At 54.2% G+C, this 21,688-nt stretch overlaps 3 protein-coding genes across 8 annotated transcripts in view; 1 reads left to right on the forward strand and 2 right to left on the reverse strand.

The window, feature by feature from the left end:
• DDB1 (damage specific DNA binding protein 1) overlaps window positions 1-136 on the reverse strand; it is a 33,702-nt gene extending 33,566 nt beyond the window's left edge. The window contains exon 1 of the mRNA XM_034932715.3: window positions 1-136. The gene's annotated coding sequence lies outside the window, so the exon portion shown is untranslated.
• Window positions 24-19,944, forward strand: TKFC (triokinase and FMN cyclase). 4 transcript variants are annotated; one of them, XM_003828444.7, is made up of 18 exons: window positions 24-185; window positions 1,475-1,586; window positions 4,797-4,986; window positions 5,922-6,032; window positions 6,110-6,291; window positions 7,953-8,031; window positions 8,340-8,429; window positions 8,978-9,012; window positions 9,091-9,175; window positions 9,272-9,361; window positions 9,859-9,975; window positions 10,373-10,492; window positions 10,653-10,790; window positions 11,776-11,882; window positions 11,978-12,081; window positions 12,228-12,261; window positions 12,373-12,462; window positions 12,867-13,438. In XM_003828444.7, exons 2-18 carry the CDS (start codon window positions 1,584-1,586, stop codon window positions 13,017-13,019), a joined length of 1,728 nt encoding a protein of 575 aa, XP_003828492.4. In that variant the 5' UTR covers window positions 24-185; window positions 1,475-1,583; the 3' UTR covers window positions 13,020-13,438. The 4 variants fall into 4 exon arrangements, with proteins under 4 accessions (XP_003828492.4, XP_054950367.2, XP_034788612.3 ...); XM_055094392.2 differs by lacking the exon at window positions 12,867-13,438 and adding an exon at window positions 19,437-19,944 and having other exon boundaries at window positions 57-185; XM_034932721.3 differs by lacking the exon at window positions 12,867-13,438 and adding an exon at window positions 14,527-15,262 and having other exon boundaries at window positions 57-185.
• Window positions 15,308-21,688, reverse strand: part of LOC100974743 (lysosomal membrane ascorbate-dependent ferrireductase CYB561A3) — a 13,257-nt gene continuing 6,876 nt past the window's right edge. For 2 of the 3 annotated variants that reach the window (XM_003828445.5, XM_034932730.3), the window contains 4 exons: window positions 20,361-20,569; window positions 19,562-19,716; window positions 17,562-17,718; window positions 15,308-16,993 (listed from right to left, as the gene is read on the reverse strand). In XM_003828445.5, the coding sequence (XP_003828493.1) occupies window positions 16,970-16,993; window positions 17,562-17,718; window positions 19,562-19,716; window positions 20,361-20,569 (545 nt within the window). In that variant the 3' untranslated portion in view covers window positions 15,308-16,969. The remainder of the gene's footprint in view (window positions 16,994-17,561; window positions 17,719-19,561; window positions 19,717-20,360; window positions 20,570-21,688) is intronic. The other variant, XM_034932732.3, reaches the window with a different exon arrangement.

Genomic DNA, 21,688 nt, shown 5'->3' on the forward strand with positions numbered 1-21,688 from the left:
CTGGCCTCTTGGAGGACTCCCGAAGCCCGAGGCCGCCAACCGAAGGAGGCCCCGCCCCCGGAGGCGCCGCCTCGCCTCTTTCCGCCAGCGCCCGCAGGACCCGGATGAGAGCGCACGCTTCGGGGTCTCCGGGAAGTCGCGGCGCCTTCGGATGTGGCGGATGCGGCCGTGAGCCGGCGGGGGAGGTGCGCCAGTGTCCTCCGAGCTCGCTCGCAGACTCCCCACCCTGTTCCGCGCCCTTTGCCCTTCCCCGCATCCAGTCCTCCTTCCGTTGCTCCAGGAGCCCTCGGGCTGTTCCTCCTTTGGGAACGGGAAGGACTGCGGAGGCCTAGAGAGGGAAGGGAGACCGCGATTCGTGCACATCCCAGACTAGAACCTTGCCTGCCTTCCTTTCACTGTCTCAGTTCCTCCAGATCCAGCTGTGCCCTCGCCTGACGTTTGAACGACCACCTGCTCACCTCCTCCCTTTTGCGCGTTGATTCTTCAGACTTCAAAGGGCCCACCTGTCTGCTTGCCCAACGTTATTAGTGCTCCTATTGCTCTACAAATTCGAACCTCAAACACAAAACCAATATTTCTCCGTAGGGAACCTTAATGAGCCAGGAGAGCAGTCAGCCCTGCAGCCTCCAGGGTACCCCACATCAAACAGGCTCCCCGGGAACAAGAGGAATACCACGTGGCTTGGCACACTCGCAGAATGCCAGAGAGGAGCCAACCCCCATTTTACAGATGAGAAAGCTGAGGCTTAGGGAGGAATTGGTTTACCTAAGACCCTCCCCACAACCCCAAGTAGGCTGAGGCAGAGCTATGTTGATTCTTCCTATTGTGCACCCACACAGAGGCCAACACGCTGCTGAACCAGGCTGAACTGAGGAAAAGCTAGAAAGTCATCGTGGTTTATATCTTGCCTTTCCCATAGCAGAGACTCTGCCTGACTTTGGAGGCACTGAATTATCAGTAGTAAAAACACACTCTGTAGAAAAACTAGACATTGGTTTAGATTCTGGCTGTTACCTGTATTACCTTGGACAAGTCCCTAGAGCTCTCTGAGTCTGTTTCCCAGAAGTAAAATGGGTCACAAACCTGGCTAGCTCCCCCCATTCCCTTCCCTTTTGGTGCCAAGGCCAGTGAGGGCAAGCGTGTGACGAGCTTTGTTAACTTTTTCGCTGCATGTGATGCCCGTGTAAAAGATAGTTATTCTGAGGATCACTGTCCTTTAGTGATGAAGTGGGTGCTGTTCCCGGACATAAAGGCAGACCTGTGCTTGACATGGATTGATCTGTCTTCTGGCAGTGAAGTGCAGGCATGAACCTTGGTCAGCCCCACACTCTTCTCCATCCGTAGCCCATGTACTAGAGTTTGGACTTGGACCGAAGTCTGGGGCAGCTCCCTAATTACTAGGGTGCTGAAGGCGTGATTGTGCCAGTCGACTGCGAGTTCCTTCCGCAGCTTGTATCGTTACCCACTCCTGCAGGTGCTGCTGCTGCCTCCACTGTACTCAGACCCAGGTAGCACAGGATTGTCCATCCTCCAGCAGCTCAGTGCAACGGTGTGAACTCCGCCTGTTTCAGAGCCTCCACACCATGGTGAGTCATACAGGGCCGGGACAGGGGAATGGCAGCATGGTCTCAAAGCAGGATCCCAGCCTTGGGCAAGCTAAAGCTCCTTACACTTTGACTGAGAGATGCTATTGCCTCCTGAGGCTCACGGGTGAAGAGAGAGGGTCATCCTCTCTCCCAGGGTCTGATCCCTGCTTTTCTTTGTTTCCTGGAGGCTGCTGGTCCCAGCCAGGCCTGGGGCTGCAGCCTCTTGAGTCCCTTCAGAGCCACTCTGCCCCTTATCTGGGTCTTGCATTCAGAGTAAAACAGTAACAGTTACCTGCTCTGTAATGGACACTGTACCGGTCACAGAAGGAATCGTGAAGAATGACCATGTGACCGTTCCTAACCTTGGGGCTTATGTGGGCCGGTCTGGAGCTGGGATCTACAGTGTGGGAGGCTGGCCATGTCCCTGGGCTTTGCTCCAGGCCCACTGATTTGAACCAAAACAAGCCTTGAACATATCTGGATTCAAATTTCAGCCTGCCACTGACCAGCTGCATGACCTTTTACAGACCTCTCTGCGCCTCTTTTATTTCATCTGCATTATAAGGCAAATTAAGGCCTACCTCCAGTGGTTGTGTGGTGTTGATCAAGCAGAGTCCTGGAGGCCTCACTTGACTTCCTTTCCTTTTCCATCCTTTCAGGCCACTGAAACCAGGGATAGCACTGGTCCCTAAACCCTCTTCTGGCTCTGTAAAAGACAGATTATCAAGATGGGGAGCAGGCCACTTTCTTGGAGGGTAGTGCTGCTGGAGGCTGGGCTTGGAGTGAGGCCAACTCACAACTTCATTGTGTGTTCCAGTCCCTGGTAGGCTCTGAGAGCCACAAACCCATGTCCTTTCTAGGGTAACCTCTGTCACCCTCCACTTCCCTCCAGCCCCTCGAGAAAGCAGCATGATATGGCCAAAAGGGAACCAGCTTTGGAGCCAGGCAGACCTGGACACCTGCTGGCTGTGTGACCTTGGGCAAAATAGTTTAACTGTGCCTCAGTTTCCTCACTGGGCTCATCTTTCCTCCGTAGGGCTGTTGGGAAGTTTTGTTTTGTTTTAGTTTGGTTTTTTTTTTTTGAGACGGAGTTTTGCTCTTGTTGCCCAGGCTGGAGTGCAATGGCGCAATCTCAGCTCACCACAACCTCCGCCTCCCAGGTTCAAGCAATTCTCCTGCCTCACCCTCCCGAGTAGCTGGAATTACGGGCATGTGCCACCATGCCCAGCTAATTTTGTATTTTTAGTAGAAATGGGGTTTCTCCATGTTGGTCAGGCTAGTCTCGAACTCCCAACCTCAGGTGATCCACCCGCCTTGGCCTCCCAAAGTTCTGGGATTATAGGCATGAGCTACCGCACCCGGCCTGTTGGGAAGATTAAATGAGACATGCTCAAAAACACTTAGAACTAGGCCTGGCTCTTAGTCACTGCTCAGCAAATGGAATCAATCTTATTGTTCTTCTTGCTCCCTACAGACCTAGGCTACTCTGAAGCAGGTGGCTTAGCCCTGGCCCTGGCTGGATGCAGGACAGGTTGGCAGGGAGGCAGCAGAGCCAAATTTTGTACAAAGGAGCTGGTGCTAGCAAGCTCAGGAAGAAGCCACAGCCGGAAGTTCACCTTGCCAGGACCTGGCTCAGCTGCAGGTTCCCACCGGGCCACCAGGTGGCGGTGGGAGCCCAGCCCTCTGAGTCCACATTGGGCCCCAGTCTCACTCTGTCTTCAGGACAAAGCCAGGGGCTGCAGCCCTTGTTCAGCAGACTCTGGCTTTTCACAGCCTGTTTGAAAAAGGGAGTAGCTTCATTTGATTGAGTTTCCACTATATCATGGGCATATACTCTGTTCTAGTAAATCCCTATTTTACAGAGGAAGAATTTTAGCTCCCGACAATGATGTATTTTCCCTGAGTTCCTGCAGCTAATGAGAGGCAGAAGTGGGATTTGAACCCAAGTCCCTGTAACAGCAGAGCTCAAGCCACACTCCATTCTGGCCCCCACGCTACTCACTTCTGTCTGCACCCTGTATCCACTCAGCCAAGCCTGGCGGCACTGCTCTGTAACCCTCCACCAGCCTGTCCACAACCCCTCCTGAGGCTGCCTGTGGCCAGTCCTCTCCTCCCCACCCCTTCCTGCTGGTCACCCGTGCTTCCTGGCACCACCACACTATTCACTCATCCAGGCCTTGGCTTATGCTCCCCCTCTGGCTGGAAGAGCCTCCCTTTTCCCTCCTCCCGTGTCTCCTGCCCCCTTTTCCCTACCCCGGTCCTGCTTATCCTTCCCAGAGACCTCCAGGCCCCTCGGGAGGCTGCGGCCCCTCCTCTATGCTCCCATGGTGCACGTGCGCTCCTCGTGTAGCAGTGCCCACTGCATATGGCTGTGACCTCTGCTGTGTTTCCACTGAGGGCAGGAACAGCATTGTTATCTCTTTTTTTATTTCCGAGATGGAGTCTCACTCTGTCACCTAGGCTGGAGTGCAGTGGCACGATGACAGCTTACTGCAGCCATGACCTCCCAGGTTCAAGTGATCCTCCCACCTCAGCCTTCCAAGTAGTGGGACTCCAGGCATGCACCACCATGCCTGGATCATTTTTCATATTTTTTGTACAGATGGAGTCTCATCATGTTGCCCAGGCCGGTCTCAAAGTCTTGGACTCAGGCGATCTGCCTGCCTCAGCCTCCCAAAGTGCTGGGATTACAGGCATGAGCCACTGCACCTGAGCTGTTATCTCTACACATAGTGTCTAGCGCTGGGCCTGGCATACCAAGAGGCTGGGGAAATGTTTGCCCCGAGTTGGAGCACCAGGGAGCAGCGGTGGCTGTGGAACCTGCTCAGCTCCTCCCCCAGCATAGGAGCCTCAGCCTGAGGCTTTTCTTCCTTTTGACAGAAGAAGGTGTTGGGCCCCAGTTTTATTAAAATATTTTACACTGCAGGCAACCACTCCCCCATTTTCTTTGTATTGCAGCCATTTTTTCAGAATAAATTGAAGGTATGGTGCAAGACACTTCATAAATTAGGTACTGAATAGAAAGTCACACATTACTGAAAACTCACAGAAATACCCACCTAAGATGTCGCCCAACTCAAGGAAGTCCTGTGCTCCTGGAGTTCCTAGGTGGATGCGGGAGAGGGGTCTACACCACAGCAGTGTGGCTGCGCAGGATGGGGGTATCTGTACTGACCACATTCTGACCTCCTTCTCACTCCTCCCTTGCAGACCTCCAAGAAGCTGGTGAACTCGGTGGCTGGCTGTGCTGATGACGCTCTTGCTGGCCTGGTGGCCTGCAACCCCAACCTGCAGCTCTTGCAGGGCCACCGCGTGGCCCTCCGTTCTGACCTGGACAGCCTCAAGGGCCGGGTGGCACTGCTGTCGGGTGGGGGCTCTGGCCATGAGCCTGCCCATGCTGGTGAGTATCCTGGGGTGGGGCAGGGGGTACTAGTGGAATGGACAGGGCCTCCTGGGGGATCCTTAGTGCTGCCATGAAGTGCAGGTTGGAGCTCAGCCCAGAATCAGGAACTGGGGTACTTCCCACTCTCCCACTCCCTCCGGCTGGGATCAGGGGCCCATCATGGCCTCTCTGAATCTGTTTCTACATCTACAAATCTACGAAGTTGGGCCAAACAATCTCTCAAGTCCTTCTAGCTCTGAGAGTCAGTGATTCCATGAATCTTCTGGACCCTCCAAGCCCAGCAGACCCACCCCGATTCCATGAAGGCTTCCTGACTCTTCCAGCCTAGAGCAGCACCCCTCTTCTGAATTCCCACCTGCTGTGTCCCACGTGTGGATTGTCCTGGCTTCTTTCCTGTGTGGAGCCAGGGACGCAGACTCTCCTTGAGGGCTGCTGGAGGGCAGGGACTAGGATGCGCGTCATTTCTCTGCTTCCTGTCTTCCTTCAGCAAAATCCATTCATTTGGCAAACACTCATGAGCCCACTGTGTACCTGGCGCTGTACTGGGCACTAGGGATACCAGACAGGCAAGGTCCCTGCCCTCGTGGAGCTTATATTCTACTTAGGGGAGACAGACAATAACCAAGTAAACACGAAAGTAAATGAGATCATTTCAGAGGGTGCTAAGTGACTTAGTAAAGACAGTAAAATGGGGCAAAGGAACAGTGAGTCCCTGGGGAGGGAGCTGGTGACTGCTTCAGGCTGGGAGGTCACAGAAGGTCTCTCTAAGATGCCTCCTAAGAAGGAGTCAGCCATGTGAAGACCTGGGGGATCTTTGAGCACCAAGCACACAGTAGGGCTCACCAAACCATGACCCCCGGAGTGTGGGAAGCCCCAGTGACTACAGGCGCGAGTCCCACCCAGCATGCTCACTCCACTCCTTCCACCTCCAGGTTTCATAGGGAAGGGGATGCTGACTGGGGTCATCGCGGGAGCTGTGTTCACCTCCCCGGCAGTGGGCAGCATCCTGGCAGCCATCAGGGCCGTGGCCCAGGCCGGCACAGGTAAGCCTGGCATGCAGGAGGGGCTGCGGCAGGGAGGGCACAGTAAGCACACTGAGCCCTGCCGGCTGCTCCCGCAGTGGGGACGCTCCTTATCGTGAAGAACTACACTGGGGATCGGCTCAACTTCGGCCTGGCCCGGGAGCAGGCCCGGGCTGAAGGCATCCCGGTGGAGATGGTGGTGATTGGGGACGACAGCGCCTTCACTGTCCTGAAGAAGGCAGGCCGGCGGGGGCTGTGCGGCACAGTGCTTATACACAAGGTGGGCTTCCACCGGGGACGTGGAGACTGGCCAGCCCTTTCCAGCCTTCCCTTGCCTGGCAGCACCCAGTAACTGGACCTTTCCAGCCCTTCCCCAAGAAGCTAGTTCTTTTTCTCCAGTGTTCCCTGATCTCAGAAGGCCCCGCCATCCCCTCAGCTACCTAAGCCCAGATACAGGCATTTTCCCAGACTCGTCCCCTTCTCTTCTCCACACCCAATCAGTTGCCCGGTCCTGGTGCTTCTCCTCCCAAATGTACAACACACATCCTCCTCAGACCCCGCCCTCCTGCTTTGCCTTGGTTCAGGGGTCATCTACTCATGCCTGATGGCTGCAGCCACCTCCTCACTGGGCTCCCCTGCCTGCTTCCTGCCTTCTGGCCTTGCTCATCCATTCTCCACACTACTGCCAGAGGTGTCTTTTTAAAATGTGTATCTGACTAGGTTATTCATCCACTGAAAGCCTTCTTGGGTGCCTAGAATCAATACAAGCCCTCACCGTAGCTCCCTGACTCCCCACCTTCATCTCCCATCATCCCTGCCTTCCTCTTTTTTTTATTTTCTTTTATTTATTTTTTATTTATTTATTTATTTTTTGAGGCAGAGTCTCACTCTGTTGCCCAGGCTGGAATGCAGTGGCGCGATCTTGGCTCACTGCAATCTCCGCTGCCCAGGTTTAAGTGATTCTCCTTCCTCAGCCTCCCGAGTAGCTGGGATTACAAGGCACCGGCCACCACGCCCGGCTAATTTTTGTATTTTTAGTAGAGATGTGGTTTCACCATGTTGGCCAGGCTGGCCTCGAACTCCTGACCTCAAGTGATCTGCCCGCCTCGGCCTCCCAAAGTGCTGGGATGACGAGCGTGAGCCACCGCGCCCAGCCATCCCTGCCTTCCTCTTATGGTCTATTCACACCAGCTCCTGTACCTGCCAGGCTATGGATCATCTCTGGCTTTGCTTATGCAGTGTCTGTGACCTGGAAAATTCTTTCCTTGTCCAGCCTCCTTTTGGCCTGGCTAACTCCTACCATTCTACAGAGGCCCAGCTCTGATGTCTCCCCACCTGGAAGGCTCTCCCTGATCTCCATCTCCCCACTACCCTGAGCTGGTTGGCAGCCAGTCCTAGTGTGGACTCCATCACTGTAATTACCACCTCACATAAATTTTCAATTTATGGGTATCTGCTTCCCTAGCCTCTCCCCAGGCTGTGAGTTCTTGAAGGTGGAGACTGTGACTTAGTCGCCTTTTTTCCTTTTCAGCATATACTAGATGCTTGGTAAAAATTGGGTGGATGGATGGATGGATAGATGGGTAAAGTGGCCCAAAATAGCAAGGCTATGGGAGAGAGAACTCTGGAACTCTAGAGTTGGGAAACTGGCCACCCACTGGCTGTGTGACATTGGACAAGTCACCGCCCCTCTCTGGGTCCATTTCCCCATTTGTAAAGTCTCTTCTGACTCCAACAGACTGGAATTCTTGAAGATTCCTGGCAGGTACACTGTGAATGAGGGGAGTTTGCTCTTCTGCCCTAAATATGATGGGCCAGGTTGAGTGTGGAAATCCTGAGGTTCCCCCTTCCCAACAAGAAATTCATCCCCTGCCTGTCTTCCACCCCACATGGTACAGTGATACCCTCCCCCCTGGGGCTTTTACCTCTTTGTGGCTGCAGGTGGCAGGTGCTCTGGCTGAGGCTGGTGTGGGGCTGGAGGAGATCGCAAAGCAGGTGAACGTGGTCACCAAGGCCATGGGTGAGTGCTGGCCTGGGAGCTGGGGAAGAGAGTGGGGAAGGTTGGACAGCCCTGGGACGAGGAGCAGGTTCCTGTTGGCTGCCTAGCGGTGCTCCCCAGGTTATTCCCCAGGGGTCTAGGGAATGTATCCCTGGGGGAGCTCCTGGGGACTGGTGGCCCTGGGTACCATGGCTGAGGTGGAGAGTCTGGCAGCCTTTCTCAGAGAAGAGGGTACCTGTGGGCAGGGCCTCTGAGATGCTGCTGCCACCCTTCCTGATGCCCAGTGCTAAGAGTGGAACAGTCATCCCTTCATGCCTTGTTTCTCATAGGTACCCTGGGGGTGAGCTTATCCTCCTGCAGCGTCCCTGGTTCCAAACCCACCTTCGAGCTCTCAGCCGACGAGGTGGAGCTGGGCCTGGGTAAGCTTGTGGCCATCCATCCCAGCCCTGCCTGCTCCTTGGCCCTGGACTTTGCCCACCTTGCATACCCTTAGAGCCATCAACCTGGTCCTCTCCCCAGGTGGTCTTAGTATTTTTACCTGGTCATTTGAGGCCCAGCCTGGCCCAACCTGCCTGATTTCTACCTGCTTTGCTGTCTATACCCACGGCTTTGGCCATGTGGAGCTCTGTGCACTGCCCACCTCCTAGCCTTTGCCTGCCATTCTCAGGTCCTCCTGTCCCTGCCAGAATACACCCTTCTTTCAACGGCTGTTCAAAGATCACCTGGCTGCAAAGCTTTCTTTCCTCGCCTGTGCTTCCTCCTTAACTATCTCTAGTTAAAGCTATCTCCACCACCAGGCCACAAGCTCCCAGAGAACAGAGATCGTGTTTTTCATTATTCTGTCCATTTCCATCCCCCACTCCCGCCCACTTACTGTGTGAGTCCAGCACTGTGTGAGTCCTTGATAAAAACGATGAGCAAATCCCCAGGCCTTGAGTGGGTCAGCAGTGACCACATCTATCCGCAGGGATCCACGGGGAAGCTGGTGTGCGCCGGATAAAGGTAGGTGGTCCCTCTGGCACAGGCCGCCCTAAGGCCAAGGCCCCCCAGATGCAGCTCATTCCTGGCTCCCTCTGACAGATGGCAACCGCCGATGAGATTGTGAAACTCATGCTCGACCACATGACAAACACCACCAACGCGTCCCATGTGCCTGTGCAGCCCGGTGGGTAGCTTCTCGCCCGCGTCTCCCAACCCCTCCTACACCTCTGGGGAGGAGATGCCCAGAGGGTCTCACCTGGGGTGTCATGTCTACCCGCAGGCTCCTCAGTTGTGATGATGGTCAACAACCTGGGTGGCCTGTCATTCCTGGAACTGGGCATCATAGCCGACGCTACCGTCCGCTCCCTGGGTGAGCCATGCACTGGGAAGGGGATCCTACAGCCCTTTGGAAAGGGCTGAGGGAGGGTCTTGTGATGGCAGAGAACACGGACTGTGCGTCAGATAAGCCTGAGTTAAATCGTCTCTCTGCCACCTAATTGCCGGATACCTTGAGCCTCTGTTTGTTTTCTTGTCTGCAAATTGGGGGTAATAATAATGGTACCTGCTTTATACCATTGTTTTGAGGATTAAGTGAGATTAAACATATGTAAGACACTCAACACAGCGCCCAGCACCTGGCACGAACTGAGTAAATGAGACCTGTAATTACTTATCTTCCCCGACGTAGAGGACACCTCCAGGGAACATGGTCATTTGTGGGGTTATTGAGGGATGCCTGCCAGGAGGAAATCAAGACATCTCCCTCCCGACCTCAGAGCCCCAGCTTCCAAGGTCCTTGCTTTTCTGTTGTTTTCTTTCCCTGATGCCCATTTTTCCCTTTTGGACTGCCACACTCTGGTATTGCAGAGGGCCGCGGGGTGAAGATTGCCCGTGCCCTGGTGGGCACCTTCATGTCAGCACTGGAGATGCCTGGCATTTCTCTCACCCTCCTGCTGGTGGATGAGCCTCTCCTGAAACTGATAGGTGAGACTTGGAACCTGGGGTCACCCAAGCCAGGGCTCCTTGTAACTGGAAGGAGCCAGGGAGACTTGGAGACCCCGTCAGGGCTGACCATGACAATCAGGGCTCTGGAGCCTGTGAAGAAGGCTCTTCCTGGGCTTCTCCAGCCTTCTCCAGCTCTCACTGGACTAGAAGGAGTTGGTATTAGGATCCTCCTCAGAGAGGCCTGACCCTTTCCCAGGGACCCTCTCTCCATACCCCTGTACACAGTAGGCATTCAGTCCATGCTTGTCGAGGTGGACTCCCTTCCTCCAGGGCTGCTGAGAAAGCCAGGCCACCAGGGTCAGGATGGGAGGGTCCAAGCCCTGCTGAATCCCTGGCTGGACAGCCGTGTCTAAGAGAGTTATCTTGCTGCCCTTAGATGCTGAAACCACTGCAGCAGCCTGGCCTAACGTGGCTGCAGTCTCCATTACTGGGCGGAAGCGGAGCCGGGTAGCCCCTGCCGAGCCCCAGGAGGCCCCTGATTCCACTGCTGCAGGAGGTACCAACCCCTGCCTTTGGGGAAGGGACAGGCTTCCCAAAGGATGCAGGAGTATACGGTGGGGCGGGTAGGGGCCCTGGCACCCACATCTCCCACCATAGTCAAGTGTGGTTGTGAGAAGGGCCCGGTGGGCCTGTTCTTCAGCATCCTCCCTTTCTAGGCTCAGCCTCGAAGCGGATGGCGCTGGTGCTGGAACGGGTGTGCAGCACCCTCCTGGGCCTGGAGGAACACCTGAATGCCCTGGACCGGGCTGCTGGTGACGGCGACTGTGGCACTACCCACAGCCGTGCGGCCAGAGGTTGGTGCCAGGGACTTTGCCAAGTGAGGTCATTCACAAAACCTTAGCCCCCCTTCCACTTGTTTCCCTGAAGGCAGGGACCTTCTTTTTTTTTTTTTTTTTTTTTTAGAAGGAATCTCACTCTGTCGCTAGGCTGGAGTATGCAATGGTGTGATCTTGGCTCACTGCAGTCTCCGCCCCCCGGGTTCAAGTGATTTTCCTGCCTCAGCCTCCTGACTAGCTGAGATAACAGGCATGCGCCACCACGCCTGGCTAATTGTTGTGTTTTTAGTGGAGACGGGGTCTCGCCATGTTGGCCAGGCTGGTCTCTAACTCCCCACCTCAAGCCATCCGCTCGCCTTGGCCTCCCAAAGTGCTGAGATTACAGGCATGAGCCACCACACCTGGCCGACAGGGACCTTCTTAACACCACAAATGTATGAGGTTGTTATCTTAGAATTAAATGAAATCCTTCACAGTGAATAACTTACAACTCAAGGCGAACTTATTCTGTTGTCCTTATTTTTCTCAGTTTACCCAGACCAGTGAAAAGCTCTTAACTGTCCAGCATCATTCATTCGAGGAAAAGGTATTTGGTGCCTGCCCTGGGGCAGGCACTGCTCTCAGCTGTGGATACAGTAGTGAACAGAGCAGACAGAAATCACTGCCCTCATGGCTTATGTTCTGGGTGGAAGACAGTCAACCAGATAAATCAGTAAAACACAGAGGATGTTAGCACAAAGGGCTAAGGAGAAAAAAACCAAGCCAGGGAGCAGAGTACAGAGCGTCAAGTGGAGGGCTTCGGGGCAGGCCTCACCTCCCCAGGCCCCTTTCGGTTACGCAGCCCAGCCCCTCTCCAGACTGCACACTGGATGTGGAAAGGGATCTTGGGAAGCCTTCATTCCACTTCCCTGTCGGCCTTTTCCAGCCTTCATTGGTGCTGGCTGGAAGTCTGGCAGATGGAGGGAGGATCTCTGAATTCCTCCCCATCTCTCTCTGCCTGCAGCAATCCAGGAGTGGCTGAAGGAGGGCCCACCCCCTGCCAGCCCTGCCCAGCTGCTCTCCAAGTTGTCTGTCCTGCTCCTGGAGAAGATGGGAGGCTCATCTGGGGCGGTGGGTGCCTGGGGGCTGAAGGGCTGACAGGGAGGTGGCTGGGCTGGCTGGGGTCCAGGCCAGCACCACATGCTCAGTGTTGTCATCTTCCCCAGCTCTATGGCCTGTTCCTGACTGCGGCTGCACAGCCCCTGAAGGCCAAGACCAGCCTCCCAGCCTGGTCTGCTGCCATGGATGCCGGCCTGGAAGCCATGCAGAAGTGAGCCAGAGCGCTGTGCATCAGACCAGGGATGGGCTGGGGGAGGTGGTTGGTGACATCTGCGCCCTGCCAGGCCCTAGCCCAACCCTCAGAGTGATTCCCTTGGTTCCCTATGGTGAGCGTCTTTCACTCTCTTTCCCTGCCAGGTATGGCAAGGCTGCCCCAGGGGACAGGACTATGGTATGTACTCAGGCTGTGGCCCCAGACCTTTCTCCTTTTGGCCCTGTAAGTCTAAAGAGCACCCTCGGTTGCAGAGCCCGTGCTCAGCCCCCTTTCCTTCACCTTGTCCAGCTGGATTCTCTGTGGGCAGCAGGGCAGGAGCTCCAAGCCTGGAAGAGCCCAGGAGCTGATCTGTTACAAGTCCTGACCAAAGCAGTCAAGGTGAGTGAGGCTGGGCCCAGCCACCTGGGGAGACAGGCTTCTAGCCAGCAGACTCCTGTCTCCATGTGACCCTGAGCAAGTTAATAACCTTCCTGGACCGCAGTTTCCTTCTCTGTACAATGGAGATGAGCACCTATCTCAGAAGGTGGTTATGTGGCTAAGGAAATATGTAGAGCCCCGCACACTGCCTGGGATGTGACAGGGCCTCAGTGAATGGTGACCCTTTTCCCTGCTGGAAGTAGATGAGAAGTGACTTTCCATTTGGTGACAGAGCAGAGGGTGCTGGCAGAGCCAGGGCAAGGGCGTGCAGGGCCAGGCTGCACGGCAGAGACGTTCTGCCCATGGCAGGAAGGAGGCGGCCTGGTGATCTGCCCTTGAACCTGCTCCCACACCCCATCCCCCAGAGTGCCGAAGCTGCAGCCGAGGCCACCAAGAATATGGAAGCTGGAGCCGGAAGAGCCAGTTATATCAGCTCAGCACGGCTGGAGCAGCCAGACCCTGGGGCAGTGGCAGCTGCTGCCATCCTCCGGGCCATCTTGGAGGTCTTGCAGAGCTAGGATGTGTGACTGCCTCCCTTGGCCTCAGCTCCTCTCACTGCTGTGCTGAGGTGGCCTTTGTCACTTCCTTCTGCCTTCCAACCCTCACCTTCCCCCGGCCTGGCCCCATTGGCCCACCCTCTAAGTTGAGCAGGAAATCCTCCACCAAGCTTCCAGAACTACAGACAGCACCCAGAGCGAGCTGGAGTGGGTCCCCATGCCTCTCCAGCATGCCCTTTCCCTTTGCAGGAGGGTGGAGTCCCTGGGTCATGCCCTCCCCTGCCAGCTCTGGGCTTCAGAGATAAGGCATTTTCCTTGTGCAGCCTTTACCTGGCAATCCTAATTTGGTTTTAAGACTCCCTGTGAAATGCCTTCCGCACCTTAACCCCAGTGAGCGTGAAAAAGAAAGTTAATAAACTATAATACATGGAAGCAAGAAAGACACTGCCTCCTCTGAGGGACCTTTTCCCAAGCATGTAAACAAGGGGGCCCACAGCCCTGGCTGCAGGCATCATGACCCATCTTCTACCAGGCAGATCTTTATTACCTGAGCCCCTAAGGCAGTGTCTCCTCAGCTGGGCTGCTTCCACTGAGACCCCCGACCCATCCCCTTTCCAGTACACACACCTGATGCATGTAAGAATGGTAGAGGGGCTTTTCTCAGCATTGAATTAACAATTCAGTGGCTCCTCGGGAGTCGAATGGGCATTTGGGACACCAGAAGGAAAATAAATCATCATAGTCTAAGATTCAGTTGTAGATCAAAAAATGCAGCCAGGCCGGGCACGGTGGCTCACACCTGCAATCCCAGCACTTTGGGAGGCCAGGAGTTCAAGACCAGCCTGGGCAACATGGTAAAACCCTGTCTCTACCAAAAAATACAAAATTAGCCAGGCATAGTAGTGTGTGCCTGTAGTCCTAACTTGGGAGGCTGAGTTGGGAGGATGGCTTGGGCCCAGGAGGTCGAGGCTGCGGTGAGCCATAAGCATGCCACTATACTCCAGCCTGGGCAACAAAGCGAGACCCTGTCTCAAAAAAAAAAAAAAAAGAAAGAAAGAAAGAAAGAAACTGCAGCCAAGCCATCCCCTAGGTCTCTTTCTAGAGCGATCACTGATGGCACCAGGGTGAGCAGGGGCACTGTATGCATGTGGAGACAAACAGCACATGCCTGGCACACATGTAGGGTAGGGAGTAGTTAAAGGCACTGGCTGTCGACTCATACACATGATCTGAAATCTGATTCTGCTTTAACCCAGCTACAGGAGCTAAGGCCTATTTTTTAGCCCTTTGGGATCTGTAAAATCAGAATGGTACCCACCTCACGGGGACATGAAAGGATTCAAATGAATTGATGAAGATGGGCCATAAAGCCCAGCACAGTCCAAGTGCTCACTCACTGAGAGTTACGGTTATCACAAGGGTTGGGCCCCCAGCCCCTCCCAGGTCATCTGCTCTACCACTAGCTGGTAGGAAAGAGCCTCCTGCCCCCCCAACCCCCGTCACCTACTTGGCCCAAATTTGGCTGCAGGCTCCCCGAGTGCCTGGGCTTCTCTACCCAGGGTCCTGTCTGTCGGCTGCACCATACGTCCCTGACCACAAGGCATCCACGTGCACAGGAGTATGCGCCCAGCAGCTGGGAAGGAGGCTGGCCTCAGACGGTGGCCTGTGGATCCCAGCTCTGTCATTTCCTGGCTGGGTGACCTCAACCTAGTCACCCTTTTTGAGTCTTGTTTTCTCAGATTATGAAATAGGAAAAATGTTCTTCCTCGTGAGATAAGCACGTGCCATTAGCTGTTAAGGACATCGCACATAAATGAGCTGCATGTGAATCCACACATGCCATTCCATGAAGACAGAGGATCATGTGGATCTTTGGTGCCTTCCGGTTGGCCCCTCCCTAGGTCTGTGAGGGTCAGACCTGTCCTGAGGCTTTTACAAATTGGCCCAGAACTCATTTAACCACAGCATCATTTCATCAGAGGGCTGTTATTAGAGACTGAATGTTTGTGTCCCCCCCAAATTCCTGTGTTGAAAGGCTCACCCCCACTATGGTAGTGTTAGGACGTGGGGCCTTTGGGAGGTGATTGGGTTATGAGGGTGGAGCCCCAGAGAGCTCTCACGCCCTTTCCACCATGTGAGGTTATGGTGAGAAGATGGTCTCTGAGGAAGCTGGCCCTTGCCACACACCACATTTGCCAGCGCCTTGATCTTGGATGTCTATAGCCTCCAGAACTGTGAGAAATAAACACTTGTTGTTTAAGCCACCCAGGCTATTATATTTTTGTTATAGCAGCCTGAACAAAGACAGCTTTGATTCTTAACATATTTAATGAAACTCGAGCTTCATAAACCAGTGAAATGCCTACCCCTATGGAGACGGGGAGCTGGTCATGGGACCCAGGTGCCTGGAGGACATCCCAGTGGCTTTGAAGGCTCCAGCCAGTCAAGACGGTCAATATTAGCCCTTCTGCCAACATCTGGCAATGTGAGGCTGGGGTGGACGTTGGCCTGATGTTGCCAGGAGTAGGATGCTGATGCTGCCAGAGAGTAGGTGGGCTCCAAACCCCAGGCTTCTCACTTGCTTACTAAGCACAGCAGTCTGAAGCTTGGGACCTGGCAGTGCGTCTTTGGAGAAGGCAAAAAAGCCACAGCAGCAACACTTAGGAGAGGAGCAAGACCCTTCCCGCTCCCCACCCTATTTCCTCCCCTGAAGAAGAGCAACAGCTCAAGCTCTAGCATGGCACAGAACGCTAGGTTGGGCCAGGCAAGCAGCCATGGTGGGGGCAGGTGAAGCAATGTGGGTCTCAGCAAGGAACCCCTCTGAAGGTGGCAGTGGCTCCCAGGGCTGCTGCACACAGGACACCACAACTTTGGCATCAGTTGCATGGTGAGCTGCAGAGTGGTCAGAGGGGCTGGGGCCCTGCCAAGAGAGCAAGGCCGGACCTGCCCAGTGGGAGGCAGGAAGGCCCTGATCCAGCAAGGAGAAGTAAAGGAAGTCCACAGCCACCTCTGTTACTCATCGCTACTGGGACATCTGGGGACAGGCTCTGTTCTTGGGAGAGCAGGTCACCAGGATTTGTAGGGCTGCCTGCCGGTGACAGACACGTAAGTCACAGGGAAAGGCCGGGATCCAGGCCTCAGCTGTAGCAGCAGCTGGAAGAGGTGGAGCCGCACGGTCACAATACATGCAGACACAGAGCAGCAATACGAAACAGAACAGCTCAGAGCAGTCAGCTCCTCAGCAGAAGCTGCGTGGGCCGCCACTCCCCCTTTCTGCAATCACCCCATGATGTCTCCACCCCACCTCACATCCAGATGGGGCTGGATGGCAGAGCAGATGAAGCCTGCTCTGTGGCGGGGCAGCCTAACTGAAATGCACACCTTTATGGGGGAAATGGACGGACACCTCACCTCCCTCATGTTTCACACCGTGGACTGCACTTGAGTCCCAGCTCTTCACCACATCCCTAGGAGTCTTAAGAGGAAATCAGTCTGATTTCTTCAGACAGGAGCAGCAAGAGCGGCCAGAGCGAGGAGGACCTCGTGTGAATGGAGGACCTGAGAGGCTGACGCCAAGGAGTGCAGAAGCCAAAGCCACCAAGGAAAGCAGACAGGCAGCAAGCGGCCGGAGAGGGCAGGCCCAGCACCCAGGCAAAGCCACCAAGGAAAGCAGACAGGCAGCAAGCGGCCGGAGAGGGCAGGCCCAGCACCCAGGCAAAGCCACCAAGGAAAGCAGACAGGCAGCAAGCGGCCGGAGAGGGCAGGCCCAGCACCCAGGCAAAGCCACCAAGGAAAGCAGACAGGCAGCAAGTGGCCGGAGAGGGCAGGCCAGCACCCAGGCAAGAAGTCTGGGCCCAGCATTCGAAGAAAGTCGCCTGCTGAAACCAGCCAGGAGCCCTGGGAAGAGCAGAGCTTCTGAGGGGAGCACAGGCTGCACCACCAGGAGCTCTTGGGAGCCCCTTCCTGCTGCTTCACTCCCCATCATGCAGCAGGGGCTGGAAAGAGAGGCAGATGCCCAGGAGTTAATGACATGATGCAGGAGTCACACCAGGCCCAAGCTGTTCAGACAGACCCCCAACCTGCAGGGTGGTCCCCATCCAAGCCACCAAATCCCTCAGGGAAGCCCCAAAGTCCCTGAGCCTGGTACACACCCCGTCTCCCTACATCCCATCAAGACCTGCTCTGAGCACTCAGCTGGTCACCAGGCACCCATCCCACTAGACTAGCCCCCAGGCTGGTAAAGGAGAAATCACACACCCTTGTCACAGTCAAGCCCTTCCTTGGGGAAGAAGATAAGGCCACACTTCACCCCACAGAACCACAGTGATTTGGGGGGGAAATTCTGTCTCCCAATGGACAGACTGGGGAGTCCCAGCATTTCACTGGTATGCGCTGGTTTGGGACCAGTGTTCCCCATCAGCCACCCTAACTCCACCCTCAAGTTACTTGGTTTCCTGCTGTGCCACAGGGTAAGTCTTCTTGTCAAGGCCCCAGCCTTTCGTGGGAGATCCTTCTCTAGACCTGGCCCTGTCCCACCCTGGAATGTGGGACTGGAACCCATACCTGTCTGTCGGTCAGGATCCCCGGCTCTGGGCGCTTCCAAGATGAAGCCAGAAGGATGTAGAGCACCAGCAGCCCAAAGGCCACCACCAGCATCCCGGTGCTGTTGGCAAAGACCGCCTCACTGGGCAGGCTGTGGTATGGCCTGGTGGTGTTTTTCCTGAAGATGACAAAACAATGTGAGCCCTCGAGAGATTTTTCCACCTATTTTTGTCTAGTGGGAGACTCGATGTCACTAACAGAGGGTGAGAAAACCTTCCCGGGTCCACATGTGATCCAGAATTTTAACACCCTTTCTTTTTTTTTTTTTTTTTTTTGAGGCAGAGTCTTGCTCTGTCACCCAGGCTGGAGTGCAGTGGCACGATCTCGGCTCACTGCAAGCTCCGCCTCCTGGGTTCACGCCATTCTCCTGTCTCAGCCTCCCGAGTAGCTGGGACTGCAGGTGCCTGCCACCACGCCCGGCTAATTTTTTGTATTTTTAGTAGAGACAGGGTTTCACCATGTTAGCCAGGATGGTCTCGATCTCCTGACCTTGTGATCCGCCCGCCTCGGCCTCCCAAAGTGCTGGGATTACAGGCGTGAGCCACCATGCCCAGCTGAATTTTAACACCCTTTCTAAGTCCCTGCAAATATTTGTATAATGAGCCAGGTGCAGTGGCTCACTCTTGTAATCCCAGCACTTTGGGAGGCCAAGGCATGAGGATTGCTTTACCCCAGGAGTTGGAGACTAGCCTGTGCAACATAGTGAGATCCTGTCTCTACAAAAATAAAACTTAGCTAGGTGAGGTGGTCCATGCCTGTAGTCCTAGCTTGCTTAGGAGGCTACATTGGGAAGATCGCTTGAGTGCAGGAGTTTGATGCTGCAGTGAGCTATGGTCACACCATTGCTCTCCAACCTAGGCAACAGAGTGAGATGCTATCTCTTGGCTGGGGGGATAAAAGGAGAGACAGAAGGTCTTCCTATGTTGCCCAGGCTGGACTCCTTCCACCTCAGCCTCCCTAGTAGCTGGGACTACAGGTGCATGCCACAGCACCCAGCTGTAATAATCCTTTTACCCATGAGGAAACTGAAGCTCAAAGCAATGAAATTAACTTGCCCAAAGTTGCATAACTAGTAAATAGCACAGCCAAGATCGAAACCAAGGTCTGACCTTAAGTCCTAGTTGCTTTTCCACTACACCCCATTGCCTCAAAAGAATGGACAGTAGTGGTCAGGCATGCAAGGCTCTAGAGTCAGACTGCCTAACCTGAGTCCCAGCTCTGCCACTTACTGGCTGTGTGCCCTTGGGTAAGTTACGTAACCCCTCTGTTCCCTCATTTTTTTTTTTTTTTTTTTTTTACCTGAACAGTCCTATTGCAGAATCTGTTCCCTCAATTGAAAATGGCAATGACGGCCGGGTGCGGTGGCTCATGCCTGTAATCCCAGCACTCTGGGAGGCCGAGGCGGGCAGATCATGAGGTCAGGAGTCCGAGACCAGCCTGCCCAGCGTGGTGAAACCCTGTCCCTACTAAAAATTCAAAAAATTAGCCGGGCATGGTGGCACACACTTGTAGACCCAGCTACTTGGGAGGCAGAGGCAGGAGAATTGCTTGAACCCGGCAGGTGGAGGTTGCAGTGAGCCAAGATTGTGCCACTACACTCCAGCCTGGGCGACAGAGTGAGACTCCATCTCAAAAAAAAAAAAAAAAAAAAAAGAAAATGGCAATGACAACAATACCAATCAATACCAATGATGTAGGGTGGTTGACAGGATTAAATGTAAGGTGCTTAGTACTGTTTCTGACACACACCAGGTGCTAAATCAAACTGATGCTCAATAAATATCTGCTGACTTACCAATTTCAACCTAAAGAAAGATCAATTCTGTTACTTTCCAGATCAGGAGTGGACCCAACCCCAAAATCTCTCCTCCCTTGGGTGAGTCCTGTGATCACAGGGTGTATCTTTTGAAGACCCTATTCCCTCCTCTTCACCTTAGAGTTGGGGACCCCACTGCACTCACAAACTGAAGAAAAGCTTCTCATTAATGCCCGAAATGACGGATGCGATGGACAGAGAGAGGATGGCGGCTCCAAAAAAGACGTGGATAGGTTTTAGGAGGCTGCGCAGCCACATGGACGCCCAGGGCAGGAGGAAGACAGCAAAGCCCAGGAACCACTGTGGACAAAAGGGAGGACGCACCCGACTGTGCTATGTGTGACCAAAGCACATCCCACCCCATCAGTGCCTCCTCCCCATCTCTGCTCCCTGGCTCTTCTTTCACAACTCAAACCTTCCCACCTGGCATTGCCCACTACCGTGCTAGCTTCCTCATTGTGGCCTATTACCCAAGCAACAAGAACAGTAAATGACATGCTTAGCTACCATCCCACTCCCAGCAAACCCAACCACCTTGTTTGTCTCTGGTTCCTTCCAGTCCTTCCTCATAAAACTCTTCACTCGCACAGACCTGAGATCAGAATATGGAAACCACTTCAAGAATTCTTTTGGTTCACAGAGGTGGGAGTGGGGAAAGTGGAAGCCAGATGGCTGATTAGAGTCAGCATAGTGCGTGCCATGACAAAGTTAGCAGAGAGCGCTCTGGGATGAGAGACGGGCAATGGGAGGGATAAAAGGAACAGGGTAAGTTCAGGCCACTGACCTCCCACAGCCCTTGAATAAACTGTCAGTTCTACAAGATAACAACCTGCAAGTCTCTCTCCAAGCAGTGAGCAGAGGAATATTTGGTGCTCATGCAAGTGAACCCCCAACCAGAGCTCATGGCTCTGGGAACCTCGAGGAGGAGAACAGAGAGAACCCACCTGGCAGGCGAAGAGGAAGACAGTGGTGATGCCCAGCCAGCTGTGCAGGGAGTAGAGGTTGGCAGTCCTTCCATGGTTGTGAAACGTAAAGACAGCAACCAGCCCCACAACAGTGAGGACGAAGGCCATCAGGTGCAGCGCTGCATGGAGGAGTTTCCAGGGCAGTTTGGGCCCCACCCACGACTGGGGCAGGCGGTACACCAACGACGCTGCAGGAGAGAGTAGTGCCAGGGCTCAGCCTCTCCCCTCGAGCTCACGCAGACATCAGGGAATAACCCTGATAGGATCCTACACAGCTTCCCAGCAAGGGAACAGGAAATGCTAGGGCACTGGTATCAACTCCTCGGCATCTTCTACCCTCCCATGATTTGTGGGATAACAGCCATGAAGGGAGGAGAGAAGGGCCAGTTAAAAAGGGAGGAGTGGTCAGGCAAGGTGGCTCATGCCTGTAATTCCAGCACTTTTTGGGAGGCCAAGGTGGGAGGACTGCTTGAGGCCAGGAGTTTGAGGTTACAGTGAGCTATGATCATGCCACTGCAATCTAGCCTGGGCCACAGAGAGAAATAAATAAATAAATAGATTCCAATTAAAAAGGGAGGAGGGTTGGGCACGGTGACTCATGTCAGCACTTTGGGAGGCCAGAAGTTCAAGATCAGCCTGGGCAACATAGCAAGATCCTGTGTCCACAAAAAATAAAAATAAAAAATATTACCCGGGCATGGTGGCACATGCCTGTTCTCTCAGCTACTTGGGGGACTGAGGTGGGAGGATCACTTGAGCCTAAGAGTTCAAGGCTGCAGCAAGCTATGATCATCCCACTGCACTCTAGCCTGAAAAAGAGGGAAACCTGTCTCCTAAAAAAAAAGTGGAGGGGGGAAGCAGGTTTCTTGGACCTCTCATTCTATTTTCACAATAATAAATTCAGCTTGTTTACAGTTTCTAGGCTAAAAAGCATCATGACAGTCATTGTTTCATCAAACTGAATTGTCACAAGTGAGGCTGGCTGTCAACACAGGTACTAAGGTCAGGCAACATAGGTCCAAATCCAGGCTCTGCCTCTTAGCTGTTTGGCCTCTCCTTTCTTTTTTTTTTTTTTTTTTTTTTTTGAGACAGAGTCTCGTTCTATCATCCAGGCTGGAGTGCAGCGGCGCAATCTCAGCTCACTGCAAGCTCCGCCTCCCGGGTTCACGCCATTCTCCTGCCTCAGCCTCCCAAGTAGCTGGGACTACAGGTGCCTGCCACCATACCCGGCTAATTTTTTGTATTTTTAGTAGAGACGGGGTTTCACTGTGTTAGCGAGGATGGTCTCGATCCCCTGACCTCATGAT

The sequence above is a fragment of the Pan paniscus genome, chromosome 9 (genome assembly GCF_029289425.2).
Source record: "Pan paniscus chromosome 9, NHGRI_mPanPan1-v2.0_pri, whole genome shotgun sequence".
Lineage (NCBI taxonomy): Eukaryota > Metazoa > Chordata > Mammalia > Primates > Hominidae > Pan > Pan paniscus.

What these genes read in the sequence shown, in the direction of transcription:
- TKFC (XM_034932721.3), top strand. An exon ending in CTGGTGTGCGCCGGATAAAG is followed by an intron (nt 9,013 to 9,090) that starts GTAGGTGGTCCC and finishes TCCCTCTGACAG; the next exon opens with ATGGCAACCGCCGATGAGAT. An exon ending in TGATTCCACTGCTGCAGGAG is followed by an intron (nt 10,493 to 10,652) that starts GTACCAACCCCT and finishes CTCCCTTTCTAG; the next exon opens with GCTCAGCCTCGAAGCGGATG.